This window comes from Pelmatolapia mariae, linkage group LG5 (genome assembly GCF_036321145.2).
Source record: "Pelmatolapia mariae isolate MD_Pm_ZW linkage group LG5, Pm_UMD_F_2, whole genome shotgun sequence".
NCBI classification, from domain to species: Eukaryota; Metazoa; Chordata; class Actinopteri; order Cichliformes; family Cichlidae; genus Pelmatolapia; species Pelmatolapia mariae.
Window position 1 is genome coordinate 5539672 of NC_086231.1, and position 17052 is coordinate 5556723.

General features: G+C 38.9%; 1 protein-coding gene across 1 annotated transcript in view; it reads right to left on the bottom strand.

Annotated features, from left to right (window-relative positions):
* The window catches only part of ppp1r16b (protein phosphatase 1, regulatory subunit 16B), a 90314-nt gene that overhangs the window by 28983 nt on the left and 44279 nt on the right, over positions 1-17052 (bottom strand). Inside the window, exon 3 of the mRNA XM_063473434.1 lies at positions 6554-6624. Within this exon, the coding sequence (XP_063329504.1) occupies positions 6554-6624 (71 nt within the window). The remainder of the gene's footprint in view (positions 1-6553; positions 6625-17052) is intronic.

Sequence of the window (17052 nt, forward strand, 5' to 3'; positions counted from 1 at the left end):
GCTAGGTGTCTGATATTAATGTTTTGACTCACTCTAACCCTTTACATAGAGTACGGAGCTCAGCAGGGAGATTTTGATGTAAAAATCCCAATAACTATGAGCGATTATGTAACCATTAAATGCAAACTTACTATGAGCTACAGCTCTGTGAAACAATGGTATGAGCTCCCCCTCGTTTCAACGTAAACATGTTTTATTCACGAAAAGAAATAAAGCCACAATCCTAAATTGAAACAGCAATGTCTTTGATTAGTGGAGGTCACCGTCACCATGGAAATGTTTAAAACCCTGAATGTCAGGTTGCTTAGTGAGTATTAAACTTTAGAAACCAAGCAAGTGGTCATCGCAAACAGGAATGAAGCTCAATACCATATCGATAAATAAACACTATGATACAGAAAAGGATTAAGTGGAAAGGAATCTGTGATCACGTATTTTTGTTTAATTATTTTAAAATCTTTTCGAGAGAGAGAGAGAGAGAGAGAGAGAGAGAGAGAGAGAGAGAGAGAGAGAGAGAGAGAGAGAGAGAGAGAGAGAGAGAGAGAGAGAGAGAGAGAGAGAGAGAAACATTGAGTGAAATGACTTTTCAGCAAGAATTCTGGCTCCCACAGACTAGCTCTATGCCTTTGTGGCCCACAGATACAATCAATCGATCAATCAAACTCGAATGTGTTTGGAGAAAGAGAAACTGAATATGACCCAAAGAACATCATCCCCACAGTCAAGCATGGAGGCGGAAACATTATGCTTTGGACTATTTTTCTGCTAGGGGTACAAGGCAACTTTTCCACATGGAGGGACCAGTGTGAATGGGACAAGGTCTTCCAGCATGACAATGACCTAAAACATATCACAAAGGCAACAAAGGAGCGGCTGAAGCAGTGGCTTAGCCAGTCTTCAGACCTGAAGCTTCCTAAAACAGCGGTCCCCAACCTTTTTTGCACCACAGACCGGTTTATGTCTGACAATATTTTCCTTTAGAGGCAGCTAAATTGAACTGAATTATAGGCCTTTAAGGTGTCGCGGATAAATACAACAAGATAAAACCAGTAGCGGTACCAAAAAAAGGAAGATTTATTCATAACACACGGGAAAAGACCCAAGGAAACAGAGTTAATAATAAAAACGATTAAAAAAAATAACGCTAAAAACCGATTAAAACCCTGGCAAAGTGAGTAAACTGAGTAAACGACTTAAAAGAAGGTTAAAATATCAATACTACAGTCTAAATATCAGGAGAGCAAATCAATATGCTTTCAGATGTGTGGCTACATGTTGGTGACCTTTTCCTGGATTCTGGCTCCACTGACAGGTGAGTCATGACTAGGGATGGGTACCGGTATCCGGTGCCATTATGGCACCGGTTCTGACATAAACGGTAGTAACCAGACCGAAAAGCAGCGCACATTTCGGTGCTTTGTTTCGGTGCTTTTTTTTTCCTGAGATGTCATACACTTTGGATTCTAGCCAATCATATTACCTTTGCAAGCATAGTAGGCGGGCCCAGGTACATACGTTCTTTTAGAGCAGAGCTACAGATTAAAAATGCCCAAGGCGAAGCGGTCAAAAGTCTGGCTGTACTTCACAGCAAAAGATGCAAACTCAGCAGCCTGCAACAAGTGCTTTAAGGTGATACTGTGCAAAGGAGGTAACACCTCGAACCTGATGAAACACCTGGCGACGTATAGCATTTTGTTAAAAGCCGAGAAATGCACCGTATTTGATGGCTTGCTGCGAGACCTCACACCGTGCACATCTACTGCGGGTGTGGTGCCTGTTATCGGACCTGGAGTTAGCAACATCCCCCAAGAACCCGAAGAGGAGAGTCCTGGCCCCTAGCCCTGCCAGTGTAGCAGAAATGATGACGGATGATGATGGCAGCAGCAGCCGTTCTTCTCTGGGCGAGTAGCTTTATGTTGTTCGTGTGTAATTTACGTTGAGTAGGCTAACCACATTATTAAATTAATGCTGTCTTCTTGTTTGACGGCAGATACTCCCTTCACCCTGGCCAAAAAGGCTAAAATGACCAAAGAAAAAGTGGGAAACAGCTAAACATGAGAGGTTTTTAGACAAAATTGGTGTTTTTTCCATTGATTAAGCACTGCTTCCAGCCAAGAGTGATACCATATATGCCCTATAGCTGCAGAAAAGGCTAACATTGTTATCTTTTTACAAAAAAAAAAACAGCTAAACATAAGAGGTTTTTGGACAAAGTGTGTGTTCTCCATTCTTTAAGCACCGGTTCGAGCACCGTTTAAGCACCGGCACCGTTTCAAAAGTACCGGTTTGGTACTGGTATCGGATAAAACCTAAACGATACCCATCCCTAGTCATGACTGGTAATCGGCGTGGGTGGCATGTTGAACCTCGTCTCATCAATTAACATCACATTTAGGAGGTCAACTGAAAATGAATGAGAACATGTATGCAAGCTCGTAAATGTAAAAAGACAGAAAACAAAAATGTGTCTGTGGGTTTGGGTTCGGGTTCTGAGGGGCACAAAGATTTTATTTTATTTATTTTTATTTTATACCCGAGCCTCAACTCTCGCGGCCCGGTACCAAACGACTCATGGCCCGGGGGTTGGGGACTGCTGTCCTAAAAGATTTAGAGAATTTAGAGAAGAGCAGTGGGCCAAACTCCCAGCTGAGATGAGACAAGAAATGTCTTACCACTTGCCAACAAGGCTTTCTTCAACTACTAGGCCATAGGATCAAATTTTAACTTTAAAAAGAAAAAAAAGCTGAAATTGTGTTTTTTCTGGATTTGTGGTTGATATTCTATCTCTGTCCCTTAAAATGAAACCACCATAAAACAGAGACTGTTCATGTCTTTGTAAGTGAGCAAACATACAAATTCAGCAGGAGATCAAATAATGATTTTCCCTCAGTGCATGCTTTACTATTGTACTCAACAAGCTTCCTCATCAAACTTGTCACACTTGACCCCCTATAGCAGGGTGCTTGAAAATGACACCAGAACACATTAGAGGCTCTCACCGCTGCGTTTTATTACATGATTATTTTGGCACGAACATTTACCCACCAGAGTGGAAGCTACACCCCTGAGGCTCATCCACTAAATGGAACATTTACCCACATTTGGCAGTTTGCTGGGTGTTAATTTGAACTCTGGATGTCAGAACTTATAAAAAAAGAGCAGTAAACATGTTTAAATGCTGTAAATCACTGTAGGGCAAAACTGTTATTGCCTGTATGGCAGTACTGTAATACTGTGTATTTGCATATACTTAACAGACAGAAACAGTGAAAGCAAGTTTTTCCCCCCCAGATATTTTCTGTGTGAGCCCTCTGAACTGGCAGCCTACTACTTCCAATACAGCAGTTTTCCTTAAAATGAAGGACTGAGGCTGTGTTTCGTGTCCACGCTCCACTCACATTTATGCAAACAGACAAATGCATATACGCTGATTTTAGACATCCCAGCTAAAGGAATCTGAATGCATTCATCAAAAAAACTGTAGTAAATACTGCAGTGTGTGTAGTTGTGTGTTATTGTACATACAGTGACCCCCTGCAGGACGTCTCCTGATTAATGTCTCGAGTCAGTGAAGTGAGACCAGTCCAGGACAGGTATGACACTTCATTTAGAGAAACATCACTGCTACCTTCCTTCATTTATCTCACCTTCTGTCGGGTGTCTGTGTGTGTCTGTATGTGTGTGTATGTGTGTGTTCTCACACTCATTTCTTTCCCCAACATCCATTTCAGTATCTAGTTTTCTGTCTCTGCTTAATCTAGCTTCTGAAAAGCAAGATGACAAAATGAACACAAAAGAGCATTTGTGTGAATTTCCTTTGTGTTACTGTAATTCTTTTACAGCGTGAGCGCATGCGTGTGTGTGTCTGTATGTGTGTTGCTATTCATAGTCACGAAAAGGTCTCATCTTGAAGACACTGGCTGACCCATCCAAATAGCAGATTACCAGGTACACACACATTCAAAGCTGAAAGGTCAATCTGATCTCTTGGCAGCCCACCACTTTTAAAAACAGCAGTCACACTGTTGGTGACTGATGGACTTCAATTTTCTCTTCCCCTGTTCATTTCACCGCCTCTCAGCAGGAGCCTGGATATTAGGCTGTGAACAACCAGGAGAGAGAGAAAAGGACGGCTGTTCTAGCTGAAGCAGACTGAGAAGCTAAAGAAGGAGAGAGGACATAAACTGTCAGGGGTACACTGAAATTGCACAGGGAGACAAACGAGAAGAGCGGGGGACGAGGAGCTAAAGAGCAGAGGGGAAGCCAAAGTCATAAATAAGCATCGGGCCTTCTGAAATGTTTAAATGTCATGACTCAGGAAGTCAGGTTTGTTTTTATTTTACATTAAAATGTGACCCCACTTGGGGAAGGTTGAGAAAGTTTGATGACTTCCACATTGTAAACAACTGCTTTTTCACCCATAAAGTTGCCATCCAGACCTAAATAAAATCTAGAGTTTACTCTACGAGCTGCTCCAGCAATTGACATTTCAGCTCAGGAGGGACAAACAAACTGGTGCAGTGAGCAAGTTTATGGCCATCCTGCTCCTTCAATAATCCAGCTTTCTGCAAAATAAAATGTTCTCTCCTGCTCCCATGTTTCCAGGAATCTTTCAGTTCAGCGATGGACACTGGGACTGGATAATGGCAATGTCAGAAAACCTACAACTGGGGTACAAAAAAGTTTATTTTTTAAATTCAAAGGTTGACTTGTTATCGAATGAGACATGGATCCTTTGTTTACTGAGAAGTTTAAAATGAAAAGTGACACGCAGCATTGATTTGGTTGAGGAGGAAGCTTTGATTATCATGTCAGTAATGGCTTTCATTAGCAAGTGAAAACAGGCCTCACATCCTCTATGAATATCCGACGGCAAAAATTGATTCATTTCCCCAAAACTGAACTCATTTCCGGACTATTAAAAATCATTTTTTCAATGTCAGAAAACCTCAAACATTAATTCCCAACCAGGCAAATTTCTCTGGAAATTATTTCATTACATTTCAACAAAGAGATGGTGATGGTGGAGGTAGAAAAAGCCTTGATGTTACAGTGTTCAATGAAAAACACATGATCAAAACAAAGAAATTAAAAAACGTTTTACACATATTATGTGTCTAATAATAGTAAATGTCAGCGCTGCCCCAATTATGCATTTTTCTGAACATTTACTCTACCTAATTATTATTTTCACCTCCCCAGTTGGTGCCTTTTTTTGCTTCTTGAAGCTCAGTGGTAACATTCAGGGCTGAAATAAAATTGCAGTTCCTCAAATGAACATTTAAAGCTGCCTCTAAATAGTCATTGAGTCCAAAAAATTCCTTTATAAAAACAGATGAACTCTTTAAAGGTTGCTTTAGTATTAAAGCCACAATCACTTTGCCAGATTTTACTACCAAAACTTCGGGTCACTGAACTCAACCTTGTGACTTTGTTGGGAAGTCTGCCCTCCAGTTTTGTCGAGTGAAATTGTAGCTTTCTAACTATATGTGACTGAGCACTAAGATAAGATTTTATAATTCAGTTCAATTCAAATGTATTTATATGGTGCCAAATCACAACAACAGTGGCCTCAAAGCACTTTATATTGTAAGGTAAAGACCCTACAATAATACTAACAGGCCAGTGCGTGATGCCACAGTGGTTAGACTATGTTTTTATATTTTATATTCAGTCTATGGTGAGTCTTTCTTCTAGGTGGTTGATTTGTTTGCGTGTTTAACAACCTTTTTGAAAAGGTTGCATTTGCAATATTTGTTCATACCAACAACCTGGTGACATCCAAGTCTTTCTATTTCTAAAGGGAGGTGTTTTTCCTCCTCCTCAGACATGTTCCTCTTTTCTCCACCTCAGCATGCAATCTCATGGATTATTGGTTCTTATACAACACAGAGAGCAGACCATAAAGAGGTAAGAGACTGTCACAAAATACAGGAAAACTCTACTGAGGTGCATATTTTAAAAGTGCTGCATATAAACCGAATTCCAAACATGTTTGGATTTCACATAAAATATAAATATAACCAGACTTTAATGACTTGCAAATCTCATAAATCCATATTGTATTCACAATAGAACCTGTTGGATCTGTTGCCAAATAACCTTATCAGTTGAAAAATGTTTGTCCAGCTGTTTCTTTTAACTTTTCCAGCCTTTTGTTGCACCCTTACAACTTTTTTTTAGATTTATTGCCACCATCAAATTCAATATGAGGTAATATTTGTCTTAAAATGGACAATTTTCTCAGGTTAAATGTTTGATATATTTTATTATGTTCAATCGTGAATAAAATATAGCTTTATTTTTCACAGCATCCCAACTTGTTTAGAGCTGGGGGTGTATATGACTAAATAATGCTCATAAAATACTGACATATTCTGCATGTCTTAATCAGGAAATTCAACAATCACTATAAAAACTGGATTTAAAAAAATGAGACCCAAATTATACATCAAGTTCTTAATCTTCTTTAAAAAAAACAGGCAGAGTTAAAACGCATCAGAAAAGTCAAAGATGGACATAAAGAAGGACAGGTGGAGACAGATAATCTTACCTGATGCAGAGCTGTAAGGCCATCTTCATTGCAGAGGTCTGGACTCACATTGTTCCTCAGCAGGTAACGAACTGTTGGCAAAGTGAAGAAAAGGAACATAAATACAGGTGAACGTTGCACATACACTTCCAGGATGTCTTCAAGTGCTCTGAAAAACTGCACTTCCTTTTATAAATTTAACCCCTTGCTTTCCTGCATGTCTCACTCGCATAATTAAAATCCATTTTGTGGCTGAGAATTGAAAGATCTTTTTGTTTCTATCGCCGCATGTGAGGCACGTGTGTTGCGTGGTTATTCAGCTGTTCGGAGAATAAACAAATTAACAGATCCAGGTTAAAAGCACGACAACACCCCATATACCTTAATTCCTGTTAATTGCTGAAGAGGCTGCAGGTGCACTTCAACTTAACCTTTTAGTTAAGGCGACATCACCAATCAATCTACAATCCATTAATCCTGCAGTATAATCATGATGGATCTCTGCAGGGACAATCTCTCAAATTATCAGCCCAGCCAGGATGTTACTCAACTGACCTTGGAAATACAGAGGAATGGGTGAAGGGTGAGGTGGGGATTGTTGTGACGGAAGATGATGATGATGTAACAATGCCTGGGATTACACAGTTTGTCTTCCTAGACAGATAAAACTGCCACAATTCACAACATATCAAGTGCCAGCTGTCTGATTGCTAAACCTGCCAGCCTGAACAGGAAGTGGTACGTAGGGCTCCTCTGAGTGTCATAATTACTCCTGTTTTTTTTTTTGTTTTTTTTGGGGGGGGGGTTATGGCTGCCATCTTCCCAGACAAAAGACACCTCGAGAGTGGTTCAATCAGATTATGATGCTGAACGCTGAGAGAGAGAAATGAGAGACATGAGATGGTAATTATCACATCATGGCTCTGTACACACTGACATCACACAGCATGTGCACGTTTCACAATAATCTTTGTACAGCTATCTACCTAAATCAGGCTTCACTTTCTCTATAAAGACTATTTTAAAATAACATTTTCCTTTTTCTCATTTGACAAATTTTGATGTGAATGCTCAGATGTGCATTTTTGTTCTGTAACAACTGATCTTGGCCACTAAAAATGTAACAACGTGTAAATTTCAGACAAACAATTTCCACAGATGTGTAAAAAAAAGAAAAAAAAGAAAACAGTGGTCTCTTAAACAACAGCGTTAAATAATGTGTCATGAATTCAAGCACTTTACACAACAAGATGCCAATCACTCATATTCAGGAATGCAATTATCCTTTTAAACATCTAAGTAATTCCCCGATTGGCACAATTATCCATCTCACACGGTAACATTTATCTGCTATGCTGACAACTGTAACATTGTTTGCTCCACGTCTGGTCATCTAATGGGGAGAGATACCCAGTATCTTACCACAGAAAATGTCAATCAATACTGAGCAGGTCCATTGTCTTTACCATATAACCTCTGATTTACATTCAACTCTAGTAAAGTAATTAAGAAAGAACAGTCTGTGTGTTCTGTGAGAGGAGAAAAAAAAACTTAATCAAGCAACCAACCAATCAATAAACCTGTCATCTCAAACTGTAAAGTCTATTGTTGGGGTACAGAGTAGTAATTGAAACCCGCCTAGATGAAAGATCTTTCACTTCTCTGCTTGTTATAACATCAATATACGGTTTAGATTGTGCCATCTTTTCTTTGTTTTGAGTACGAGTATATTTCAGCTCCTTTCAAGCACCTTTTGCATGAGAAAAATGAGCAGCAGATGAAAAGCAGGGTCTTCGGGAGGAGCTGCGCCTGGCATCTTTTGGCAGAAATCTTCTGAAAGTTAAGAACAGCTCGAGCTCCCAGGCGAACGCCCATGATATGACCTGCATTTTTTTGTGACAGCTAATAAAGAGCAGGGAGGCAGGGTGCGCTACAGAGGGAGGTCACGATAAGAAGCTGAATACAAATGGAAGTGGAAGGTTCGGTATTTAAGCACACTGGCTGAGTTGTTTCCTCTATGTGGGGGTTTAATTGAAGCACTGCTTAAAAATAATGGCAGACTGTCATAATGGAAGAACACTGTGCTCTGAGTAAAATGTGGCTCAGGGAGTCCTTTTTCCATAATAAAATAGAATGATTAAAGTGCAGCCATTATCAACCTATTTCTATTATACAGCTTCCTAAAACCTGCATTTATTAGACCTCAATTAAGCTTTTGATATTCACCCACACCACAGCAGTATAACTGTCATATGTTACTTTGAACACTTTTGGCATCGTCACAGTACGTCTACAACGTCAGTTGCTCTTAAAACCCAAAGACGCTTAACCAAACCAAAGAAAATGGGCTACAGCAGCATCACGCACTTGTGCAAAATCTAAGAGAGGAAATAATGATGAGTGCTCAGAGAACTGAACCAAGGTTATACAGTGCACGCTCAGTCTGACTGCATCCCATAAACGTCATAAACACTTTCCTCGTTTCCTTCCATTTTCCTCCCCAGTGACATGGGTGGGAAAATATAATTGCACTGCATTAATATTTTATTGGATGGCCACAAGTTAGTAATGCATTAGGAGAAGATAAGTGAGTTGTGACTAGACATTACAGTAGCAACTGACAAAGAGATGCACATGTATGACTATCAAATGTAATACAGCTAAGACTGTGTGGTTGATGCTGAGTGACGTACTTCTGCTTTAATCTCCACGTCCTTAATTTAGCACTTGTAAAAAATAAATAACTAAATAACAATAATAATAATTTGCATATATCAGAAATTGACAATTTCTGGGGGTGACAGTGAGTGCTTGGAAAAACTTGGCAGATCTACGAATCCATGCTAACAACAGCTCACAGGGAAATGAAATCATCATCCAGTTTCCCAGTTTTGGTTCTCCAATCCAGGCTTTTTAGGAGGTTTTAGACAGTCTAACAACATGTGTTATTATATACGCATAACATTTACTTCACAATGAGTTAAAGCAAAAACCTGCTTATTGCCTTTTAATAAGGCTCAGGAAACTGACAAGTAAATGGTGACCACAAGATGTAGAATATGTTATTTACTGACCGCGCTAAACATTACAAGCCTATTTTTTACACATCGGGCAGCAATAAATTTGAAAAATGTTGTGAGGTGGAATCGACAGCTTTTCACCAAAGCAGACATTGATCAAACGTCACAGATAAATATAAATACATCATAAAAAACTGAACAGGTTACTTTCTTGCCCTCAAACAGAAGCCCTTCCTATCAGTGCTTTTAAAAAGCAATTGCCTTAAGAGCTCTCTCCACTTAAAGAATAATGTAAATATTAATGCTTTGTTCATAAATACAGTTTTGTTTACTCTGAAAGTCTGTGCCTGGGCACTAAAGACTAAAATATGTGTCAGACTAAAGCTTTATGGAGATTAGCACATTAGCGATAAGGTGAATGGTGCAATCGTCTGGCAACAAGCGTGACAAACATTGCGGGATATTATGATGCGTCCCAAAAATAAGATAAATCCAAATCAAATGTATCTATGCTTCATGCATGGAGCTCGTCCAGTGTGCAGTAAACAACAGATTCAGTGTCATGTAGCCACAATTGAGTTATCATGTGCCCACACCTTACCAGCTTGTGGCCATGAGTTATTGATCTTTTCCCACCTATGTTGCCATGGGGGCTCTGTAATTTGCAGCCCTGTGTTGTTACAGTGTACAACCGGATTGTAAACACGAAGCCTCAGAGGAACTATGGGACTAGCATCACTTTGCAGCTACATCCTCTGTTATTTTCTTATAATGAGAGAGGGATTTTGTTTTCCTGGATTTCAAAATATAAAGGTCCTTCTGAATAAGGTCCTTCATTTGGCTAGGTGTGCAGACTATAGCTGAATATAAATTGGATCCATCAAGCACACAAAGTTAAAAAGTGGCCCCGGTTCCAGGTAATTTCTTTATATTAAGGAGATGAAATGTGTGAGTCAGACTATACAAATGGAGTACCTCAATATGTGTCTAGTCATATTAGAGTCCCTGAGGATTCAGTGTGATTGACCACAGCACAGAATAACAGCATCCTCATAGCTAAATATTTCTGCTAAGTAACAAATCAAGCACCGACTGAATGCCGACACATGCCCACTGTCTCTTCTAATTTTCAGACTGCGTTTAAATTGCCACTAAGGCAATCAAAGACAAACACTGTCTATTTAAAATAATTAGATTATTTGAGAATCTTACGACAAACTCACTTTAATATCTCTATTTTGGTCATAGGACATCTGAAAGAAAGCAAAATATAAAGACAGACGAAGATGCAAACGCATTCAGGATAGAACCCTCATCCACTGTTCTGACTTTATTTACACTTTCCTGATTCTTATTTTACAAATTAAATTGTCTGTATGGGGAAGAGAGGGTTGCCTACACAACACCCACCTCCTCCTGTCTCCATGCCAAAGTGCCCTTGAGCAAGAAAGTGAACCCAAAGTTGTTCGGGATGGTAGACGAGCACCTTGCATGAAAGCTCAGTTGCCAGTGCTATGTGAGAGTATGTGTGAGGCAAAATGTGTAAAGCACTTTGTGAACGACTAAAAGGGAAAAAAGGCACAATACAAGTCCATTTCCCTTTTTCACTACACCCACGAGTTACCGACTGAGTGTGATGAGTGCAAAGCTGTAATGAGAGGACTTCAGGAGGTCATGAAAGAATATTGATTTTTTTTTTTCTTCAAAGTAGCTATTCACCTTCTCTTACATGCAGGGATGCTAGAGTTCAGCTGCAATCTAGTCCCAAACTACAGCTGGGAGGTACTCAGCATTTTCTACAAGGAAATACTCACAGATTTGGTATAACCAGCTTTCTGGTTGAATATGGCCATTAAATGATTAGGCAAGAGGTGTGACCCAATACTTTTGTTCATATAGTACATTTCATATAAAAGGTTTTATTCCACAGAATATTTGCTAGAGCCACATGCCTCTCATGCAGCTTTGCATCACAGACGAACACACTAACCAGATCACAGGCTTAAGGTCCCACGGTACCACTGTTTGCACACACATTAATGGCATGTGTGTAAGCCAATATATCAGCCCCGTCTTTACAAACTACATTAACTGGCCGTTCATTTCCTATTAATGGAAACCAGAATACATTTACCTCCTCAGGCAAGTCTCAAATATGTTGTTGCTCAACATATCGGTAGAATAGCTATCACTCTTCACCGGCCCCGCTATTAATCTTACTTGATCTCATTCTGCTGTAAATACTACTTCACCAGATACTTGTTGAATTCATGCCGTGGCGCACTGAAGTTGTCCTGGCAGCCCCACATCTTTTTAATCTTTAATTTCTTTAATAAGTTAATTAAACATTTGTCCACATATATCGACATATACCTGCATCTATAGGTGTGTAAAAACAATTACGCCTTACCGATGCCTATGAGAAATGATTGTGAGCATGTAATTTCTCCTTCACTTTTTTATTTGCAGGTTATCCTCTGCATTAACATACTGTCGACACACACATTGTCTTTCTCATTGTCTAAGTCTGGAAAAGCAATCAGAAGGTGCCAGTTTTCTAATAGTGTTTGTCGGCAGCAGAAGTCTGATAGCTGTGGAAATTATACATTTTATAAATACGTGAAAATGCACAAATGCGCATGCAGACAGCGCAAACACACTCAGACACATCAGACAGCGTAATGTGCCATTGGTTTTTAGCCTGAACTGCATCGATGCAAAATTGCTCTCTCTGTGACAGGGTGAATATGTTTTGGAGTTATGATGTGCGACGATAGGAGAGGTGTGAAAAATAAAACGTCAGGCAACAATGGATGTAATCCACTGGAGGAGTGTTGTCACTTAATATTTATGAACCATGCTATTGGTATTTTATTTCAGCTATCATTTAATGTGTATTTTATGTTGTTGTGTTTGGCCTGTCTGACTCGATTTGTGTTAGAATTCATTAAATTGCTCATGAAATTCAGATTCTTTACAATTTATGCAAACTGTAGTTTCAATAAAGCATATAAAGGGCAGAGAGTGTATAAAGTATAGGACCATAGACCTTCTAAAATTCAGAGACAGACACAACAACAAATAGAAATGTCTCACCAAACAGGAGCACATTTTATTTTCTCGTTAAGCGTCTCCACACTTTAGGTAGCACAGACATGCAGCTGTTGTTTAAAAGAAATGAATCAAATTTTCTACATTTTATTTGCATCAATATTGTTTTGTGTATATGTGACTTAGTGATGCTGAGGTGACTGACTCGTCTCATTTCAAATAAAATTCCACTGAGGTCAAATCTCCGTGATGTGGTTTGCAATAACGAGAGTTCAAAAGAAACCCCCTCCCCGCTGAAAGATCGATCGCTGAAACACTTTTTAAATAAAAAACCACAGAAAGCAAACATCATCAAAAAACCCACAACAAATAACACCCTTTTAGCACCATAAACTAATTACCATACTGTAATTAACAGATAACTTTGTGAGCATTTTAGCTTTCACAGGGGACGAAAAACAAATAACACCAAAACCTCAAAACTTTATCTCTATAATTAAAATTACAAGCTCTGTTAAAAAGTCAATTAGCAGCTTTAGTAAGCTTCAACAAAAAAAAACAAAAACAAAAAACAACAGGCGATAACCAACTGATCTATTTTTAACTGAACCGCTTGACTTACTTTCCAAGTTCACTTTTTAGTTAACTTGTGTCTCCTGTGTCTAATTGTCAGAAAACATTGTAGCAGTTTAAAGGAACTGAATGTTACTGAATGTATCTATTTTCTTAACCACTTATCCAGCCAGTGTCGTGACCCCTGAACAGATCACCAGTCGATCACAGGTTTAACACAGAGACAGATTAACCCTCGTGCAAATACTCAAACACGTGAGTCGACTGTGCTTGAAAAAAGAAAGTTCAGCAGTTTGGTCACGTCTCTCCTGAAAAAAAGATCTCAATCACAATAAGACTTTTACCTGGATAAATGAAGGAAAGCTGGCTTTTATTCAAAAATCTCACACTCGAATCGACGTTTTCTGTCTGAAAGAAGTTGCAATAATCTAACTATACAGGCAGATCTTTCTCTTATTTCTTGAAAGAACCACATCATCATATCCATATACCAATCAGCTGGCCTTAAAATGCTGAACATACAAGAGCACGAGTGATAAAAATGTAAGAATATACCATATTATCACACTGGAACACTGAGAAGGCTGCTCTACTTTTGATCAGCAGCACATGGACTTATCTCACCGATGGCACAGCCGTTTTATGACAAAGGGAGAGGGGAATTTCAGAGGATATATAACATATAAACCGTAGAGTGAGGCCATAAGGGGTAAAATGCAGTCATAAGTTATACAGACAGATTCTGGAGTACCAAAAGATTCACAGGAGGGAAAGAAAAGCGCAGAAAGTAAGATTGAGTTGGCGACAACCCATGAATGTGATTCCTATCAGTCTGTACCAGTACCCTGTGGGACGGAGCAAACACACAAACAGAAAAATCTTTAAAAAGCAATCCATTACATGCAGGAATCACCATGGCAATTATCTGCAAACCGCACAATCCACTAACACAAATCCCATGCACGTCTTCCTGGGTGGGTCCCATAAATTCCCACTGAGGGAGTAGACGGAGTTGGACGAGATGCTTCCCCAAAGATAAAAGATACATCAACAAATAACGGTGCAGGAACAGAAACCCACCCTTCCTTCCTGTTATCATCAAGTACAGTGTGTGTGTGTGTGTGTGTGTGTGTGTGTGTGTGTGTGTGTGTGTGTGTGTGTGTGTGTGTTCAAATGTGAGTTGGAGATGGAGGAAAATCCTACACCAGTTATTTAGGTCCTAACTTTCCTGAACACAGATTATTGATAAGAAGATATTTCCAAACAAAGACGCGTGCTCTGAAGTAAACTATGAGATATCTACAGGACCAAAAGGACTCTATAGTTTTCCAAGTCTTCTCTTATTAGAGCTATAACTCCTCTTTACTGCCTAAAGCTAGCAAAATGACATTTTGAAGGAGTAGTTCCAGTAGGTGATTTCGAGATGATAATAATGCACTGATAATAATACACAGCAAGTCAGCAAAGATCACAAGGCTCGCTGGTCTACAGGAGATGGAATAAATGAGCCGGCTACGCCTAAACTAAAGCCCTAAGTACTCCACTGTGCATAATACACATACATATTACTGCAGTGCCTGTTCAAATACGCCGGCCAACACCTTCTGATGATAAAGGCTCACGCAGGACTTCAACATTAAGAGCACACCATTGCAAAGGGTGAGCGCAAACCATCATATGCTCATGCAAACAAATTCTCACTCAATGCTCGACTTCCTTCCACAGCAATACACCCACTAAGTGTAATGTGGCCACACACATAGAACCAGACTCCTTCCTTTAGAGCAGGGCTTTCATGATATGAAAATAGCAGCAATGTGGTCAAATTCCATTGATTTTTAGTACCACAGTGGTGTAAACAAACTGTTGTACTATTATTACCAAACTATTACTACAGTATAAAGTGATCCAGTAGTGTAGCACTGGAGTGGTAAGTAACCAGTTCACTTACCACTGCTACTATTTGCAATGATATGTGAATTAACAACATAACATCTATATTTATTTTTTATGTATCATGGTTATTATAAATACATGGTAGTCACCCTTAGTTTATAGTTAAAAATCTACTTTATAGACAAAAATATTGGGCCACACCTCTTTAAGTGTTTTTTCACTCCCATTGTCACAGGTGTATAAAGTCAAGCACCTGACCATGCACTTTGGCTTTACAAACATTTGTGAAAGCTAAAGCTTGTTCTCTAAATCAGCACAAAATCTGTGCACCAGGAGCTTCGTAGCATGGGTTTCAATGTCTGAGCAGTTCCTGTAGGTGTAGAGTATAGTGTGCAATACGTTTGTCCATATACTGTATGTGACATTACATGATACTGATATTTAATTGTTTAAAATCAACGTTATTATCAATAAACAGTTACTTTTTGAGGCGTTTCTTCCATTATTCTTTTCAAACAAAGAACATATTTCACAGATCAGAATCTTGGGCGGATATCTGTGAAATTGGGGTTATCACTAAAGAATACGTCTCAAGGACCTTTCACTTTAACATCATCATAAGATCCACATTTGTGGTTTTCTTAAGAAGTCTTAGATGGATTTCCATGACGTTCAGACCTGGCAGGTGTGCCACAGGATGGACTGTATGGTAAATTTGGTTCAAGACGTTATGAACAAATAAAGCAAAACTAGTGAGTGTGCAAATTTTTTTTATGGCTGGTTAGCGAATCAACGTGCTAAAATGTGTTTGCACTGTTATTGTGAGCATTTCACTAAGGTGATAAAAGCATTTAGCAACAGGTCTACCAAGGGGTGCTTTCACAGAGCTGGCAACACAGCGGACAGTTGGTGCTGTTTGAATAATAGTCTAAGTAATGCAGAAAGTCGACTGACAGAAAAACAACTGTTAACATTTAACAAATATCAGAAAAAGACTGGTGCTCGGGTTTCCCTTAGTCATATATAATTTGTAAACTGAAACATTTTGAACCGTTGATCAGATAAAAGAAGAGATCTTCGATGACAACTTGAGCTCTGAAACTTTGTTTGCCACTTTTAAGTCATGTTTCACAACTGATAGACCAGTAATTCATAAAATACTGCAAAAATGTCCAGTTCAATCTTCTTCTTTGTCAATTATCCAGTAGAAAACCTCTTTTTCAACACAGACCTATTTAAAACTGCACAGTTTACAGCACCAACTGTTCAGTTTTCCAATACAGCAGCATATTTCAGTTTTACATTTGCAGCTGTATTGAAATTTTATGTGTTTGTTAAAGCAATAAATGGCTACCTTTAAACATTCATGCAAAAACAAGCAGTCATTTCTAAACACTGTGTGGAGTTTTGAGATTAAATTTTAAATACATGTCTCTACACACCAGGTTTGTGCACTTTCATCTGAATATACAGAGTTCTCATTGATCATTTCATTGCATGCTGAATCTACTGAACAGCCTTCCCTTTATGCAGATATACAGATGTAGATCATTCTGGGTTCATTTTAAGACCCTACTTATTTCAGTTCACAAAACTCTGTAGATCACTGATAAGTTAACGGATGCACAGATGCTCTTATCTTTTATTTTAAATTCTATTGTATGTCATTCAAAGAACAAAAGAAGAACAGTTATTAGAATGGATATTCTTACTTTAAGGGTTTATCTGATGATCCTAACTGCCACCAATCCAGTCAATCTGGTCATATCTCACACCCATTGATCACTGATAAGAGGGAATCACCAGTAAAGTGAGGATCGAGTAAAGACTGTGATATGAGAGAGCCTGCTTGAGGTTCAGGTCTGAGATGATTCCTAATGGACAATTGATTTTCTTTCCAGTGTGTCCCTTTTTATATTGAAGAGACAAATATTTGTTGTGCTGCAATAATAGCTGCCACAATATCTCTTAAACCACACT